At 48.7% G+C, this 18,786-nt stretch overlaps 1 protein-coding gene across 3 annotated transcripts in view; it reads left to right on the top strand.

Moving 5' to 3' along the window:
* Positions 1–18,786, top strand: part of ZNF512B (zinc finger protein 512B) — a 63,168-nt gene that overhangs the window by 22,284 nt on the left and 22,098 nt on the right. For 2 of the 3 annotated variants that reach the window (XM_034787350.1, XM_034787349.1), the window contains exons 4-11: positions 637–765; positions 4,851–5,023; positions 5,213–5,457; positions 6,186–6,257; positions 8,369–8,503; positions 13,503–13,627; positions 16,837–16,929; positions 17,887–17,985. In XM_034787350.1, coding sequence (XP_034643241.1) covers positions 637–765; positions 4,851–5,023; positions 5,213–5,457; positions 6,186–6,257; positions 8,369–8,503; positions 13,503–13,627; positions 16,837–16,929; positions 17,887–17,985 — 1,071 coding nt within the window. The remainder of the gene's footprint in view (positions 1–636; positions 766–4,850; positions 5,024–5,212; positions 5,458–6,185; positions 6,258–8,368; positions 8,504–13,502; positions 13,628–16,836; positions 16,930–17,886; positions 17,986–18,786) is intronic. The other variant, XM_034787351.1, reaches the window with a different exon arrangement.

Raw genomic sequence — 18,786 nt, 5'->3', positions numbered from 1 at the left:
TTGCTCAGCGCTTTCAGAGAACTGGGCCTCTTCACGGTGTCTCCAGTTGGACACTCAGCATCGCGAGTCACTTGAATAGGCTTTTGCATGTCAAGACGGTGCTTTCCATTAGGCAGGTTAGAGATCTGGCGTATTCAGCGTGGGGGTGTCAGAGCCGGTTTAATTATCGGGTGGCGCGTAGTAAGGTGTGAGTTGTTCCCTGGGGAATTGTACAATTTAATTTCAGCCCTGTAGCGTGGACAACATACGGAGCAGGTTGTCATTAGACTAGGGTGCGGCATGATTCGATGACTAGATGAAATGTGGGGTGGTTAAATCACTGAGGCGACTTTTGGTGAGATTTACGGGGCTGGGCTAGAATGTACCTTAGTCACCTGGGAAACACAGCGAGAGATGGGTTGCTTCCCTTTTGCAAAAGGTGCAATGTATGAGTGCGTGATTGCATCCCCAGTATAAGCGAACCTGAGTGCATGTACCTGACTGAGGGTGGAAAGCAGGTGGTGACAGGTACAAGTAGTTCATTTTGAATACATGCTGGGCCTGCCCTTCTGAAATGTTCGCCCTAGTGTGTGTTGTGTTCATGGGATGCTGGAAGGTGTGTATTCAGCTGCATGTCACCATGTCTCCCTTTCTCAGCTGCCCCTGATGAACCAGTGGAAAGATGAGTTCAAGGCCCATTCCAGGGTGAAGTGCCCCAATTCAGGCTGCTGGCTGGAGTTCCCCAGTATTTACGGCCTGAAGTACCATTATCAGCGCTGCCAAGGGGTAAGGAGGATGGAGGTTTGTGTTTCATTTTGACGATCAGTTCTTGTGTGTATAATTTTCAGTGTTCCCCTTCGCTTCCAGCACAACACCCACGTCTGGATGATTTCTCAGCAGTAGGGCTAAACTGCCTGGGTCTCTCAAGTTTTCGCAGGCACCGTCATACTGAGTCAGTATTTTATCCCCATCCCTCCTCGAACCATCCGTGTGCAGTGCCATCCTGACATCTGGCTGGAAGGGAAAGCTGAGCAGTACCTGTCTGGACCTACTGCACCTCTTCCCCTCATTCATCACATGCTCTGTCAGCTATGGCAATGGGTTTCTCCAGGATGCTTTCCATTTGGTGGCGTGGTGTTAGTGAGCACCAGCCTGTTGCATGCCGGTGGTTTCATGCCCACAAAAGCTGTGTAATTGGCTGGCTTGGATTATTGGGCAGATCTCAAGAAGAACACAGAGGCTGTGTCTACACAGCAGTTTGGAATGAGCTTTCCAGCCCGGGTCGACAGACTTGGTTCAGTGGGGCTCGTGCTAGTGCGACAACACTTGAAGCTGTGGCTTGGGCAGGAGCGCGGGCTCTGAAGGTAGGGACGAGGGTGGGCTTCAGAGCCTGGACTCTGGCCTGAGCTGCGACTTCAAAGCGCTGTCTGCACAGCTATTGTTAGAGCGCAAATGCCATGTCTGTCGACCCCCCGCGCCCGCCCGCTCGCTCCCAAATGCTGGGTAGACATAGCCCCGCGACACATGCACTAGCAGTGCTCTAGCTAGCTTGCTAGAAGTATCAGTGAGGGTGCAGCGAGGCGGGCTACACCACGAGCTAGCAATGCGAGTGTGCACCCGGGGAACCTGGGGGCTTATGCGGTTAAGTCTGATCTGAACTTAACCTTTTTCCTAGTGTATGTGCAAGGTAACACTGTTAGACTGATTTACCTGCCTGAGCTATAACCTAATCAGGGCTACCACTTGACCTGTTCAATCACACACATAGGTGCTGGGACTGGGGGTGCTGTTGCACCCCCGGCTTGAAGTGGTTTCCATCATATGCAGGGTTTATAGTTTGGTTCAATGGCTCTCGGCACCGCCACAATACACATTGTTCCAGGCCCCCTGACCTTGCGTATACCCGAGGAAAAAGCTCACTTTGAGGTGCGGCGTAGTTAGCACGTGTTAGCTAAGCCTGACCTACACTCCACCACTTTTCCTAGTTAAGACAAAGCTCTCTTGTTCCTCAGAATATTGACGTCTTGAATATTCCTTGAAAATCTATGGAAAGGTCCCAAAATGCCTGGGTTGGTTCATTTCAATCATAGAAGTGCAGGACTGGAAGGGACCTCAACAGGTCATCTAGGCCCGTCCCCTGCACTCCAGGCTGGCAATGAATGTCAGGAGCATGACAATCAAAATGAGCTGGACCTTTTAAAACATGAAAAAATCCAAAACCTCCCCAGTGGAGCCACCGTTTGAACTATTGGGGGAAAAAATATGGTTGTGGTTAGTTTGAATGACTCAGCTGTTTAAAAAGGAAACGAAAACTTCATTTAATTAGGCTCTTCCTTATCCAGGAAGATGCTAATTTTGTTTGCCGTTGTCTTTTGTGCAAGTATCTGTGCGTGAGTGTGTAGGTACACGCCTACCTGTGTGTGCATGGTGCAGAAATCCAGGCTGAGTTACCATCCCGCAAAAGGAACTTGCTCACCTGAATTATGTGACCTCCCCTCTAAAAAGAAAACCACGTTCCTTACGGACACCCAAGGAGGGAGGGCGGTGGAGGGCAAGGTGAATGTACTTTTGGAGCAATGTGTGAGATGTAACCAGGTCCCCACAACAAGGTAGACATACGAGTGTGAATAGCACCTGTGTGATATGTGGTCTTGAAGGTGGTTCTTTGCAGATGGTGGGTGGGGGTTATTGTTAAAGATTGATTGATTGATGTGATGGTAGCGCCCAGTTTGTTCCAGGCGCTTTACAAACAGAGGGAGGCACAATCCCTGCCATGTGCAGCTCAAAACCTGAAACAGGCTAGCGGAGAAAATACGTTGTCTTTTTTTATTATTATTGATTCAAACCCCACCCCCTAGAATTTTTTTTTCCCCTTTTCTATCTGAGCAGTTGGGACTGTGCAGAATTTCTGGGCAGGCTCCAAACAGGTGAATTTGTCGAGATTCAAAGGCAGCGAAAACTGAGCAGAAACCTTTCTGTAATCAGCAATCTCCCCTCAATTTTCTGCCCCACTTTTATGGCACTGAGGGTTGCTGTTTATTTCAGTCTCTGCCGCTGTTCTGCAGTTTATTAAGAGGCGGCGCGGGCTGTACACATGGAGGTAGGTTTGCTTTACCTGCCAAGGCATGGGTAGCTTAGAGGATGGGCAGAGAACATTTTGAAGTATGGAATAACCACTCCCTGAAATGGGATTATCAAATGTATTAGCCTCTCCAGCTGTCGTGTTCCCTTCAGGTCAGATTGTGTAAGTGGAGGAATTTTGCGTGATCATGTGCAAAGCTACGTTAGTACCGGCTAAGTGCAAATCAACAGGAAACTCTGCCTCACTGAGGGCCCAGGCCAGTATCCAGCCCTTAGCCCAACTGACTGGACTGTGTGCTGGGGACGTGCGAGGGAAGAAAGCCACTCCATGGCTGGTACTCCAGCCAGAGGGCTACAGAAAGCCCTTTGGCTGGTGCACTGCCTGCCTATGGTGGGTGGATCTGCAGTGACGTGCATTCGCTCCCTCGCCCCCAGTGCATCTCTGTGCTGGGGCCCGGAGCCCTGGCATGCATTCCCCAACGCCTGCGCTGCCTTCTCCCACCCTGTGCCATGGAGCTGCGTTGGTTCTGCTGAACCTAAGGCCCTCCGTTGCTCATGGAGGTGGGCAATAGTTTCCCCCAAATATAGGGGCCAGGCCAGAGCCTGCAGTTGCCCTGTTTGAATGTACAACGGGGGAGGCAGTGCACAGAGGTCTGGTTTCCCAGGAGGGACCTTTGCATACAAAGAGGCAGATCTAATACTACATTTCTTGACACTTCCCAGTACATACGTGAGGTGAAATCCTGGCCCGGTTGGAGTCAATGAGAGTTTTGCCGTTACTGTACTTTCACCGGGGCCAGGGTTTCACCCCTAATTTCTTTAATGGAGACGGAGCGTTCTAAATCTCAGTTGTGGCTTGCATCCATTAAACTCCAACTCCTTCTATCCAGCCGGGCCAGAGGAATGCTGCCTTCCCTGACACGTGCCTTGTCTGCACACGTCCCTCAGTGCCAAGGGGCAGCGCTTTCCTTTAGCCTAACAGAGTCCTTCCGTAGGCAACCCCACCCCTGCCCCATCCCCCTGGATTCCCATTGCCTGGGGAAAGACGGATTGAGAACCTCAGGTTTTTCCCTAGCAAAATGATCCAAGCCCCACATGGCCTGGTCCCCGTCAGAATTCTAAAGCAAGTTGAGAGCGAAGGCCCCTCGGCAGGGCTTTGCCTAAGAATTAAATTAACGGGGAGCCCAGGTTGCGTGGAATGAGGGAGTGCAAAGAGAATGGGAAAGGAAATCCCATTGCAGGATTCACCCTCCAGTTCAAAGCTGCAACTTGAGATAAACTGGCCCCCTGTTCTCAAAAAGCAGCCATCTGAATTGTGCACAAAACTTCAACTTTCTAGCAAGCTTGCAATTGCATGTCTCTGGGCCTGTTTGCATGTGCAAATGCAGGATTTGCGCTTGCAGTTTAGGCGGCTAACTGTATTAGGATCTCTGTTATGCTTTTATTTAAAAAAAAAGGGATTCTGTTTTCATCCCCACGAAGGACCAGATTCCCCTTTTGATGCACTGGGGTGTGTGTAGCTCACTAAAGCACTCCCTGGCTCCAGTTTAAAATGCTGGCTGGAATTTCCAATGAAACCAAAGAGAAATAACCCTCCAATTCCCATTGAAAGTCGATGGGGATCAGGTACCTACGGCCCTTGTGCTTTTGAAAAGCTCACCTGCCGTGGCGTGTGTGGAAAGGGATTCTTCTACCTCCCCGTCTTGGCAGTGTGAGTTTGCCGGAAGGTTCTTGCACTTGCAGGGAAAGGGCTGGTCCTTTCCCTCTCCCACCTCTCTGCTCTCTTGCAGGGGGCGATCTCGGAGAAGCTGACTTACCCTTGCTCTTACTGCGAAGCTGCCTTCACATCCAAAACCCAGCTGGAAAAGCACAGGCTCTGGAACCACTTGGATAGGCCGGTACCAGCTAGCAAAGCAGAAAACAAAGTGCAGAAAGCCGTTGGCAAGGCCAGTGGCAAGAAAAGGTACCGGCGCGTGGCTTCGCTGCTTGCCAGTGTTTTGGGGAAGGCTGGGAAGAGAGAAGGGGAAAACTCCCAATTCCCTTCCCACTGGCCACTGGGGTGCAATCCCGATTGGCCGTTGGGTTGGAAGAGGTGTCAACAGCGTTGGTTTCTTGACTCCGCTTTACATAAGCCCTCTCTGCTTTGCCCTAGAGCTGCTGAGAGTTCAGATTCCCCCACCATCCATCCCAAACAGGCCAAGGTGGAGAAGACTGTGGTCCCCGAGAATGGAGAGTGCCTGGTGGAGAGCAGGAAGAACAAAGTATTTCAGATCACGGCAGCGGAGGCCGTAGCAGCGGCTACCCCGACGGCTAAGTCTTCGAGCTGCAAGGATCCCAAACAGCAAGGGGGCACGCAGGCTTCCCTCCAGGAGGAGGACCCAGAGAGGATGAAGCACAGTAAGATTAGAGCCCGGGGCTCCGTTGGTTCAGGAGGCTGGAGTGGGTGGTGTCCCAGGGCGAAGGGTAGAGTCACTCCCGGTCTCTGGGACAGCAGTGTGATGGAGCGTGACTCCGTTGAAAGCCATGGCCTCGCTCTCCGTTTACACTCGTGCATCTGGTCCCCGGGGAGCAGGACACAGTGAAGCTGCACAGCACAACCACAGTCAGAAATCGAAGCCATGTACACGGAGCAGTCAGTCGGAGGGGAGCGTGCCTGAGACTGACATGGGTCGGGACTATATTGGGCCTGGAAAGTGGGGCTGTGGAGTTCCGCTCCCAAAGCACTAAGGAGACTGTAGGTGCAGAAACCGCGTAGGGGGCTAGGGGGGCCATTAGCCACTCGATGCCAGGTTGGTCTACAGCCTTCAGCAGTCAGATCTGCTTATGATGATAGGGATCCAAGGGTTCGGGAGCAGACCTTTCAGCTGCCATGGGATCTGGAAAGAAGGACAGCACCTCTAGTGCTCTACGGGGGTGTCAGACTGAGGGTCCCACCCATAGCTGCTTCATTTCAGGGCAGTAAAGCCCCTTGCGGGGGGGAGGGTAAAGTAAGGTTGGATCCCTTACTGCTCACCTTCTGATCCAGAGTTCATCCAGGTGCCTTTGCCCCATGTGTATTTAAATCCACGCTTGCAGTGCAGTTATTTGACCAAATTTTTATCTCTGTTTTCTCTCTCTCGAGTCAGGAAGGAAACAGAAAACTCCTAAGAAATTTACCGGGGAGCAACCGTCCATCTCGGGGACGTTTGGATTGAAAGGTAACATACGGGGCAGCCCTGTTTCAATTCCAGAGCCTATAGCTTCCCCCTGTGTGTTTCCAGAATACTGCCCCTTCTCCCTGCTCCTGTGAAGGCAGGTATCTGAGATCTCTTCATTACCCAGGGCACCCCGAGCAGAGCCTCCAACAGAAGCATTGGTTAGACTCTGTATCCAAGATGGGACCTAAAACTTCACCTATGAATGGCTGATGACTGAGATGATCTCCTCTGACCTGCCCCCAAAAAAGGAGGGATGGGGCAGCACCAGAAGTATGGCTGCATCATTCTGCCTTTGATTTAATATTCTACCCCGAGTATGCTCCAGCATCCTCATCTCCTGCCCCATCTCAGATGTCAGCAACTGGGCACAGGATCCCTACTGCCCTTAACAGCCAGTTGGGGCCTGGAGTTCGCAGGACATTGTTGCATCATTTTTGCACACGAGGTTCCTGCCGTTGCCTGAGCAAATCAGACGTCTGTGCTCACAAATATGCATTTGCACTTGTAAATGCTCAGTTTTCACACGTAACTCCTCCTGTGCGGGCATGTGCAGAAAGAGCATGAAACAGATGCCTAAAAATGCACATGGCTCTCGGGACTCGCGTTCTAAAATTCCAGTCTGCGGGTGTTGGACCAAAACGTGATTCTGGGCAAACAGGTCTTGCTGCAACCCATATCTGCCCCTATTGGCCAGATTTCCAAAAGTGGCCTTTAAAACTGTATCTTCCATTTCTTGCACACACCCAGGTGGGTAACCTGCCTGTTAACTGCCCATACAGTGTGAGGTTTTGCATGTGCAGAGCAGAGGGGCATCAGATGGAGCTGTTATTATTGCTATTTATTTGTTGGTCCATCAGCTGCTTGTCTGGGACTATACAGTACATAGGGGAAGACACGATCCTGGCCCCTTTCCTCGGTGGATTATGGCCAAAAAGAATCACATAAGAAGTGTGTCTGGAGGGACCAGAATGAAAAGCGAGGAATCGCTTGTTCCGAGCATGGAACAAGATGCACAGATGAGGTGGGAGAAAGGACACAAAGGCATGATTAAGCAGGGAAGCTGGACCGAGTGCCGTTGGCTCTGTGTGTATATATAACTCTGCCTGCTAATCCCTTTTCCACCAGGAGCAAATTTGTTTGCCTTTGCAGTCAGACTTGGCAACACGGCAGCTCACTCAGCAGCGCAGGTGGCAACAGCCTGGTCTCCCGAGGGATTTCGGTTCCCACGTGTGCCTGGCACTCACTCTCACGCTAGCCCTGCTCTCTGCTCTCCTATTCCCAGGCAGTTTCACAGTCTGACAACACGGCCTGTTTAATGAAGTCCCAGGATTCATGATGGCAAATTTTTAAGGCTATGGGGAGTAAAGATCCCATTTGTGATCCCAGAACCGTGTTATTTAATAGTAGGGTCTCTGGGTTCCTTTAGCGAGCAGATCCCCAAAGCTGTACCCTGCATGCGTCTCGCAGCAGAAACAGCCCTTTAATATTCCAGTGTCTCAAAAGCGGGGGGAGGGATAGCTCAGTGGTTTGCGCCTTGACCTGCTAATCCCAGCGTTGTGAGCTCAATCCTTGAGGGGACCACTTAAGGATCTGGGGCAAAAATCAGTACTTGGTCCTGCTAGTGAAGGCAGGGGGCTGGACTTGATGACCTTTCAGGGTCCCTTCCACTTCTAGGAGATGGGTATATCTCCATATTTTATTATTATAATTATCCTCTTTCAAATTCTTCCGTCAGGCGTCAGGTAGAAATCCCTCCCAGCGTGCTCCCCTCACCCTCCATCCCTTATCTGAATGTCCCGTGCTCTGTCTTGGCTTGGAATTTCCCAAGCTGTGAACTCTTTGGGAACAGGAAAAGCGTCTTGCTTTCTGTTTGCAAAATTCCAGGTGCATGCGTGACTCAGCATATCATAGTCATGGGTCAAATCCTGCCATTGCTGCTTAGGCAAAACTCCCATGGACTTCAGCAGGCATTGTGCCTAAAGGACTGCAGGATTTTTGCCTAATGAATCAGTTAGATAACATTCACCAGAAGAGCATCCATCAAATCTCTTTGTCTCAAGGCCCCGGTTTCACGGTGTATGTCTTTAATAAAGGTTGCTCTCCTTCTACAGGCCTGGCAAAAGCAGAGGACAAGGCAAAGGCGCATCGAGCCAAGAAACTGGAGGGGACCTGCAGCATGGATGAGCTGAAAAAGAAGCCTCCAGGAGCTGGTGTGAAAAGGGAGGCCGTGGCGCATTTATCCTCAGGTGAGGCGTGAGAATTCCCCGGCCTGCTGAGAACTGGGTCACTTGGTGGTAACCTCCCAAGAGTGAGGGAGGAAAAACAAAGCAACAGTTTGGTTAATGGAGCTCGGATAATGAGAGACCAAAGTCATTTTGCCTGAGTGAGGAATGACTAGAGGTTAAGAAAATGTTTTGACACTCGTCTCGGTGCTTGGAGCACTCAGAAATAGCTTATTTTTGAACCTTCCCATTCACGATGGACTCGTTCTCAATGTGGACTTCGGGGTCTTAGTGACATTGAGGCCCAGATCTCAAGCCGAGGCTGAGGAGTGCTTGGCAGAGCTCAGGAGAGGGTGGCCGAGAAGATTATGCCGCTGTTTCACCCTCATGATCCTGGGCTGGTCTCCATTGTTCCAGTTCCCCACGACAATTTAGAGCAGCCAATAGGCTGCTCTGAGTTACCTCAGCTGCACGTGGCCCTAAGAGGCCATTTTAGCAAGAGGCCATTCAACAGCAGGGTGAGGTGTCCTTGCCACAACCCCTTTCTCTTGGCATTTTCCCCTGCACCACCCACAGGGAGGGATAGGGACCACTACACAGCTCCCAGTGATGCTGCTGCATAGGAGAGCCCAGTGGCCAGTGCAGGGAAAGCATCACAAAACTTCCCCAAGGCAGCCTCGAATCTGCCCTGTGGTTTCAAGTAATGACACTATACGCAATGGAAAATGACATAGACCCAAATCTTGCCCCTCATGCATGAAGTCCCTAGCCAAACTCCCACTGACTTCAGTGGGACCAGCGTCTGGACTATCGGCTGTGCTTTGTGCACAGTTCTTCCACTACGGACTGAATGAACATACCGACCATTTTCTATCTGGAGCCTGCGTTTCGGAGTTCTTCTTCAGGCGGCACTTGCTTTCGCTGGCAGTCTTGACAGCGAGAGGCATGCAGGAGGTGCAGAATAAACACAGCTGCAGTGCTTTTCACTGATTGCACATGCAAATAAGTGGCTCTCTCAGCTCATCACAATGCGGAGACATTCAGATAAACAAGCTCAGTGGGCCACATGCTGACCATACTTCCCCGGTGTAAAAGGAGAGTCACCCTATCTGAGTCAACGGAGAGACCTCCAGATTTACATCCGTCTGCGATCAGAATCTGGTCTCCTGTGGGGTTTTTTAAAATCTCATATCACACATTTAAATAAACACACGTCAGAGACTTGGCATGCAGACAGTAGCTGCCTGTGTTTGTGCAGGTGGCAGAGATACCAGTTACAGAGCTTACGCGCACACAGTCGGTTTGGAAGCCTGACGTTGACGTTTACGTTTCATTCCTTCGCTGAGTTTCTCTTATGGGAGATGAGTTGTTAGGGGGAAGGAAGGATCACTGTCAGCCACTCTTGGGACCATCTGTCTAGTGGTCCCAGCTTTCCTCTAATGGCCTGCTAAACGCTATTATACCGTTCACCCACTAGGTGGCATTGTGTGTAAAATACCTTCTTTAAATGAACCTCAGCCCTACCTGTCAGAGCATTAAAGGATCTTAAACACACCAGGTGTGATCATCATAAGCAAACTCTGTAGCCAGTCCATATTTGGTACAGGGACATGACATGGTATCAGGAGTAAACTAAGATCAGAGACAGAAGGAACAAAGCAACAAAGGTTGCAAGATCTCATCAACATGCCACTCTTCAGTGCCTCCCAGAGAACTTCAGCCTTGATAAGCCTTCCCAGCGGACAGACTGGAAGCAGCGTTTTGCAAGATTTCGAACTGCAAACAAACTCCGCAAAGAAACTGGAGTTACACAGGTATCTTCTTTAATTTATGCTATGGGGAAGCAGACAGAGCATATTTTTAAACCCTTTGACTTTACTGAAGACCGTCACAAAGATGTCTGTGAAAGGGTTCTGCCTGTATTTGATGCAGACTTTGTACCTCATTGACATGTGTTCACCAGAAAATTCAAGAACCAATGGGAAATGTTGAATTTTTATAAGAGCTCTGCATACATTGGCTGAAAACTGTGATTTTGAGCATGCAAAACTTGAGAATATCAAAGAGAGACTGGTTATTAAGTTAACAGATAAAAACCTTTCACAGCAGCTACAGTTGAAGAGAGATTGAAACTTAGTTACAGCTGTTCAGATAGTAAAGCAGTCAGTATTAGTGAAACAACAGAACAAAAGGCAGGAGCAGCCCGAAAACCCTGAAACTAGCTTAGAAGCTATGAACAGACGCTTGAGAGTTAAAAGTCATTATCATACAACTCCTGAAGGAAGGTGAGAGAACTCCCAGGCTAAGAGGGACAAATTCCAGCCAACATGCACAAGGTGTGGGAAAAGTGATATCCCAGGAGATGATGCATGGCCAGCCGGAGACGCACGGTGTAATACATGCACGAAATATGGACATTTTGTGGCTGTTTGCTGCACTGAAGCAGTCAGGGAGTTGACTCAAATTACAGACAATCAAGAGGCATTGTTTCTGGGATCTATCACTTGTGAGGACACGGAGCCTGCCCGGAAAGTGAATATTCACGACAGAACTGTTGACTTTAAAACTGACTCAGGAGCTGATGTCACAGTCGTCTCAGAAAGGATTTACAATCACTTTCAGCCTGTCCCAGGCCAGAGCTGAAGTCACCTGACTCAGCTCTGAGTAGCCCTCCAGGGATTCTGAGCTGCATGGGCCAGTTCCTCACAGAAATAATTTACAAAGACAAAAGCTTTGCATTCAGAGAGTGTGTGATCGAAGACCAACAACCTTCTCAGCCGAAAGGTGGCGGCCAGGATGGGCCTAGTAAGAAAGGTGGAAGTCGGAACTCTAGAGAGGAGTTGTTGATACTGAACTTTTGAAAGGAGATCCAGTTCAAATCAACATAAGAGACAATGCTGAGCCATACAGTGTACAGACACCACTTCCTGAGAGATCGAGGAAGAGATGAACTGCAGATTTATGCAGATTCAGAGGACATAATTAGCTGGTGCTTGTGGACTGTTTCCAGGTATACTGAAATAACGTACTTGAAAGACGTAACGGGTTGCAGTGTTATTGAGAAACTGAAGTACCACTTTTGTTCACTTCAGTATTCCAGAATAACTAGTGACGGACAGTGGACCACAGTTCACTGCAGCAGAATTTAAGTCATTCCAAACAACACGTGATTTTGACGCTATTACTAGGAGCTCACATTACCCACAAGCAAATGGAGAGGTGAGAGAGCTGTACAGATAGCCAGGAAAATCCTACAGCAGGAAGATCCATTCTTGCTCTTCTGAGTTACAGATCGACACCAGTAGCAGCTACTAGATATAGTCCAGCACAACTCCTGACAGAAGGAGGGGGGGAGGGATAGGTCAGTGGTTTGAGCATTGGCCTGCTAAACCCAGGGTTGAGAGTTCAATCCTTGAGGGGGCCATCTAGGGCAAAATCAGTACTTGGTCCTGCTAGTGAAGGCAGAGGGCTGGACTTGATGACCTTTCAAGGTCCCTTCCAGTTCTAGGAGATAGGATATCTCCATAATCAAATCAAAGAAAGACATCACAAAAGTTCTCTTCCAACTTTGGAAAAAACCCTATCTCCAAAGTGGCCAGACATGAAGAGAATAGCCACATCAAGTAAAAAATCTAAAAGAGCTTATGAACACTTCTACAGCAGATACCACTCAGAGAATGGCCACCTCTAGAACCGGGTGACCATGTTCATGTCAAATTGGATGTAGAAAAAGGATGGGCAACGCCAGCTGTCTCAAAGAAAAACTCGATCATATGTGGTCAAGACCGACAGTGAAGAGTTCAACAGAAACGGTTGATGTCTCCAGTTTGCTCCTCAGAAAGAACAGCACAGAGCAACACTACAGATGACAGATGCAGAAGAAGAAGAAGAAGAATCCAGGATTCCAAACCCACCACAGCCAGTCATTGCAACTAATGGACAGCCAGATGAACAAGTTGTTACATTTTTGGGTCATGTAATTAGAAAACCAGGATGATTCAGCAACATGCAACAGATTGATCTGTACTGAACTACAAAGGTAGCAGATAATGTCACTATGGGAAATGGTAGGCGTGTAGAACTTAAAGGGGGAGATGTAATGGAATGCTAAACTGCATTATACTGTTCAGCCCCTGGGTAGCGCTGTGTATAAACTACCGATTTAACCAAGTCTGAGCCATACCAGGCAGAGCGTTAAAAGGATCTGATGATGATCACACCTGGTGTGTATAAGCAAGCTCTGTTGCCAGTCCATATCTGGGGGACATGATTCTGGTCTCCCCCTGTTCGTCTCAACTTAACCTGAAATGAGTCAGTCAGCTCTTAAACTCCAGGGCTTGCAGTCTTCCTTTGTCTCCCTCTCAGTTTCTTAGAGGCATCCTGGTATGGGGCTGTTACCCCTCAGCTATCCCAGTCCGTTCGGCATCCCCATCTTCCTCTGTTCTGCTTCCTTTATAGCTGGGCTTGTTTTCCTTCTCGGTCCCAGCTGAGGGTGCATGCCTCCACGATCGGCAAGTCTGCAGCTGTGCTCAGCCTGGTCTCCTCTCCCTTCTGCCTATGCTCGTTATGGGGTTTGTAAACCCCATTGCCATCACATGGGCTAGCAGCCTGACTCCGTGCATGAAACAGGGACGTCCTGGTGCATGAATTACCAAAGTGCAGAAACTTCCCAGCAAGACCAGCTATTGGAAATATATGTTTTTCCCCATTGCGCACAAAAATGGGCATGCAAATCAAATGACTCTGTGCAAATGGCTCCGTTTGCCCAAGCCGTTGCAATAATTTTACGTGCAAATTAGGCACCCAACTGCATTTTTGCACCTGTAATTTTGGAAATATGGTCTGCAATTTGGGGGCTTTTCTATGAATGATTTGTTGCATTTGACAACTTCAGCGGCTTCCAACCTTTCGAACCTTGATGTTTCTCTTATTCATGAATCCTGGAAAGGACTTTACTCTGAAAAAAGTGTTGTCCCTCTAGCACCAAACTTTTTACTTGTTTTGCCTTTCTTTCCCCCTCTAGCAAACCCAGAGGACCAATGGCAGCGGGAGATCAATGAGAAAGGAGAAGTTGCCTGCCCTACGTGTGGCGTTATAACCAGGAAAACCATTGTTGGGCTCAAAAAGCACATGGACGTCTGTCAAAAAGTAGGTGCTTGCAATGGTCAAGTTGAGCTAATTTATTCTGGTGGGGCAGAAATTGCACACCCTAAAATGAAATTATTAATAATAACAAATACCTACCTCTTATGTAGCACTCTTCATCAGCAGAACTCAGAGCGCATCACAGTTTTTAATGGATTTGTCCTTTCAATACCCCTGTGAGATAAGGTAATGCTATTGTCCCCATTGTTCAGATGGGGAACAGAGGCACAGAGAAACTCAGGGACTTGCCCATGGTCACACACAAAGCCTGTGGCAGTGCAGGGAATTGAACCTGGGGCTCTCAAGTCTTAGGCAGGTGCCCTAACCACTGGGCCATCCTTGCTTCTGTTTATTAATTAATAATTAATTAATCTTCTCTAAGGCTACGTCCTCACTACGGGGGGAGGAGGGGTGTCGATTTAAGATACGCAAATTCAGCTACGCAAATAGCGTAGCTGAATTTGACGTATCTGAGCCGACTTACGCCACTCTGAGGACGACGTAAAATCGACCTCCGCGGCTCCCCTGTCGACGGCGTTTACTCCTACCTGCGCTGGTGGAGTACAAGCGTCGATTCAGGGATCAATTGTTGCGTCCCGACAAGACGCGATAATTCGATCCCCGAGAGATCGATTTCTACCCGCCGATTCAGGCGGGTAGTGTAGACGTAGCCTAACTGATATTGGTGCTCGCTAAACCTACTGGTTGTCTCCAGTGAGCTGACTAGGCACTTTAGGCTGGCTTCTCCGCCTTCATTTCCAGCTGCTAAATTAATAGATTTTTAAGGCCAGACATGCCCATGGAGATCATCTAATCTGACCTCCTGCGTAACACAAGGAGTTTCACCATGGGACATTCGTGCACGGAGCCCAATAACTTGTGGTTGTGGTCGTGCACATCTCTCAGAAAAACACCCCATCTGGATTTAAATTGTATTTAAAATAAGGCAAACACACACTCAGTGCCTCTGTACTATGACTTTTCCACGTGGGATATTGTGGCCACAGGAGACCTTAGGCATTGTCAAGGGGTGGAGGTGGTTCCCTGGATAATGAACGCAAGAGGAGGTGTGGATGAGAGCATCTCTGTATTGAAATGTGGCCCCTTAATCTTCAGTCTCTGAAAAACCAACGTTTAAAATATAAGATGGGTGCCCGCTTTTCAAACTGTTTAGACATGCGACTGCACCCGCAGCGTTTGTGCCTAATTTGTGTGTGCAGGTACTGCCCTTGAGTGCACACGTTGGATAATTGCAGCGGTTTTTCCAGGCAAATCCCCAGTTTGGACACACAGTTGCAGTAATTACACACATAAAGGTGCCCCAAAAGTTTTTAAGAAACTGGTCCCGTACATTTTTGCATAAGCTGTTTTCTTATTGTCTGGACACAGCCCTCAGTTACAGCTATGTAACACCCCCGCTGCATGCATATGCATTGATATGCGTTCTACTGAGGCCAGACTTTGGGGCAACTAGGTGTGTTTAGTAAGTCTGTCAAAGTGCTGTTGGTCAGTAACGGTACCGTGAAAAACTGACTCTGCTCTGCGTCAGCATCCATCAGACAAACCGATTCCATCTTCATCAGGCTCCTGGTGGGTTAGAAATAAATCCATTCTAAGAGAAAGATGACATAGGATTAATTCCGACCACTGGCTCCGTTGAAGTCAATTGCAAAACTCTCAGTGGCGTCCGGATTTCATCCATTCTCTGTTACATTTACAGTGTGCTTTGTGAAGGTCTCCCTAGACCAGTGGGTAACATAAAGGGCCATGACACCGGCCAGCCTGCTTGAGGTGTGCATCCATGTGAGGGCAGTAAAACTTGCCTTTCCGCGTGTAAACAGGCGTGTGGCTGTGCAGATAAGGTAGCTGGGTCTCTTGCTGCCTGCTGGGGCCGTTCAGAGGGGCACTGTCCTGTGGTGCTCGCTGCTAGCCCATAGCTGGCGCTCCCATCACTTCTGGCAGAATTTAATCTGTCGATTTGGGCGTGAGTTAGCCATGGTTTATGATTTGCAGCGGTGTTGGAGCCATGTTGGTCCCAGGATATTTTAGAGACGAGCGGGAGGGGTTGGGCAATATATTTTATTGGACTAACTTCTGTTGCTGGAAGTTTTGACCTTACATAAGGCTCTTCTTCGTGGTTTCCGATGTCGGAAAATCTCCCGCGATGGAATTATAGACCCAGATCCTTCGCTGTGGCGGAGGAGTTCAGCTCAGGATGGGAGTGCAAAAGCAGCTTTCTGCTCTCCTGATCCTAACCAGCTGTGGGCCCACCTGGTCCCCAGTGTAGATTGGGCCTGCTCTGACTTGAATCAATTTCCAGTAGCCACAAGGGCCTGATATGGCAGCCAGAGATCTCCTGGGCACTATGCCAGTAGCCAGGAAGGGAGGGGGTTTAGGAGCTGGTGTTTTGCTACTGGGTAATCCCCCTGCACTTTATACAGTTAGATGGCTAGCTGTTTGAACGACTGGAACAATGACATGCATTGACTTTTCATTTTGGTGGCTATCTAGACTTACTGTCTCTTGGTTCACGGTGGTGCGTATTTGCCTCTGGGGTCGATAAATCTTGATATTCACCTCAGTGGAAGTCAATATGTACTTAATTGCTTTGTAAATTCTGCTTGTCCATCAGCAGGTTAGCAGTTGCAATGCAGAGTAGCTCGTGTTCATTGCATTTTTTAACAAGCCACATGTAATGCAGAGTCAGGGGTCGTATGGCAGAGTAATCGTCTCATGAAACTATTCTGCTGATGAAATCTCGGTGACATTTTCAAATAGTTCTTCAGTTTTGGACAGTCCAGTAGCAGAGGGGAGTATATCACATTCCAGGACTCATCATGATTACAGGTGTCTGCAGAGTGCAGTCTCTACGAGACCAGTAGAGCTACGTTTTGTATCCCTCTAATGAGCTGAACTGAGACCCCAAGTCTGGGGGGTTGAAAATCCAGGCCTGAAATCAAACTTCTCCAAAGTTTGGGGCATGAGGATTAGAAATCCACCTTTGGTGCATTGGAGAGAGAGGATAAAGCTGCCAGCTCAGACTAGGTCCCAGGACTGGGGTTCTGATCTAAGGGTCTGGTTCAGGTCCAGCATTATTCAGTAGCTTTCAAACTGTCATCTTGCGGGGCCTACATCAGGTGTTCCCAGAATGCGCTCATTGGGAAATCAAAAATGAAATGGCCGGCACGGTGACTCTCCTTTCATCTGTTCAGCTGCAGGATGCTTTGAAATGTCAACACTGCAAAAAGCAGTTCAAGTCCAAAGCCGGGCTCAACTATCACACCATGGCTGAGCATGTCAACAAGGTAAGGCTTCCCGGAGCACGCACTGATCTCCACTTTTCATCCTCTCTCTCTCTCCGGGAGATGCAGGTGAAGAAGGTGAATAAAGAAACAATTCTTCTTCTTTTTTTTAAATGGTGAATTTGGTGCTTATGGAAACAAAGGACTGGAAGCACTGGCTTTCCAGCATCCCACACACAGCTCCCAACGTGTAGCTCAATCCAGATCTGCAACATGCCCTGATTTCCCTGTACTGCGCACTGTCAGGCCTTAACACACAGCGTATATCCACATATACAGCATGGATACCCACTGGACTCCGCGCGTCGTAGCGTGACCAGAAAAGACTAAAACTGCAAAATTGTGGAGCCAAATTTTCAAAGTGCCTAAACTCTGCCTCCAAAATTGGGCTTGCAAAACCCTGGGAAATGGGTAGTTACTTACAGGAATCACATAATTGGGCATTTAACCTCCCACAGGGCATGCAACGAAGTCTACCTCGGACATGCAAATGTGGGGTTTGCACAAGAACTTCTCTGTGCACACAAAAGCTGGCAGGCGCAAACTTTTTGAGGCCGCTCTTAAAAATCTGGTCCTGTATGTTTCTGGGAGACCAGGGCAAGGCATAGCTGTATTTTCTGTATGTCCTGAATTTACCAATTCCATATTGCGTTTTTGTTGTGAATCCGTCTCCTGTGGTCTATAGTAAAAGCAGATTTTTTCACTTATGAGTTGCATATGTATTTTCAAATTAGCCATTTGCATGCAAACACATGCTAATTGTATGGGCAAATTAAGCAAGCGGTTTCAAGGGCATTGAAACTATGGAAAATCCAGCCCATGAATTTTAACCCAAGACTCTCCTTTAAGAGTTCAGAGAGAGTAATTCCTTGTGAGGGCGAAGTTTGAGACAGCACTCAGGGCACAGAGGACACGAGTGAATGGCTGACTCTGTCGCTTCTGTTACTTCCTTGTTTCCAGCCTGGTCCTGTGGAAACCGCTGGAGTTGGTGAACAGGAAGAGCGGGAAAGGCTGAGGAAAGTGCTAAAGCAGATGGGGAAACTGAAATGCCCCAACGAGGTATAAGAACAATTCCTATTTATCGTTCTGTAAAAGGATGAAAGGAATAAAGAGCCCAGATACCGAGGCGGCCAGAGACGTCTCTGTGACTGTGGGCGTTTTAAAATGAATTCGCCGCAGCTCAGTTCTCCCTGGGGCGGGGGATGCCCTCTGTGTCAGTTCCTGGCAGGAATGATCACGGAAACAGGGAGGTTGAGGAATATTCACAGAAGGGGAATTCCCAACTGGTAAACTCAAGTATCTGCCCCGAATCCCCTCCAATCAGGGAACAGAAACATAACACATATGGGCCAGCATGTCCAATCGTATCTGACCCATCCAGTGGGAATTTTGAATACTTGAGACCAACGAACTGCTCACGAGCAAGCTCCGGGGCAAGAATTATTCACTGAAGTTCTTCATGCAAGTTCTTCAGTGAATAGCTGCAATTACATGTACAGTGAACTATTTGCAGACACGTTGGGAACAGGTAAAGGGGCAAAATAACTGGCTGTGAAGGGTTTGCCAGGTTGGTCCCACATGCAGCAGTTCTTTCCGCCCCAAGATGTACACTTTTCAGCCTGTCTGTCATACGTGTTTCTGAGAATCCTCGCACCTGGGTGCTAAGTGCTGCAAGGGGGCACAAGTCAAGCCCAGACTGGTCTCCTCCCTCTATTTCTCCGTGTCTGAGGCCAAATGTAATTTTTTTAGGCTATTTTGGAATGAACGTGTCCATTGGGCAGGCCGGGGTCAGGTGCCTTTCCATTTACTTGTGCGTGCTCTAAACAAGCGGAGAGCTCGGGTTGCTCTGAACCCAAGTCT

Source organism: Trachemys scripta, chromosome 12, assembly GCF_013100865.1.
Source record: "Trachemys scripta elegans isolate TJP31775 chromosome 12, CAS_Tse_1.0, whole genome shotgun sequence".
Lineage (NCBI taxonomy): Eukaryota > Metazoa > Chordata > Testudines > Emydidae > Trachemys > Trachemys scripta.
This window is presented reverse-complemented; position numbering and strand designations above follow the sequence as displayed.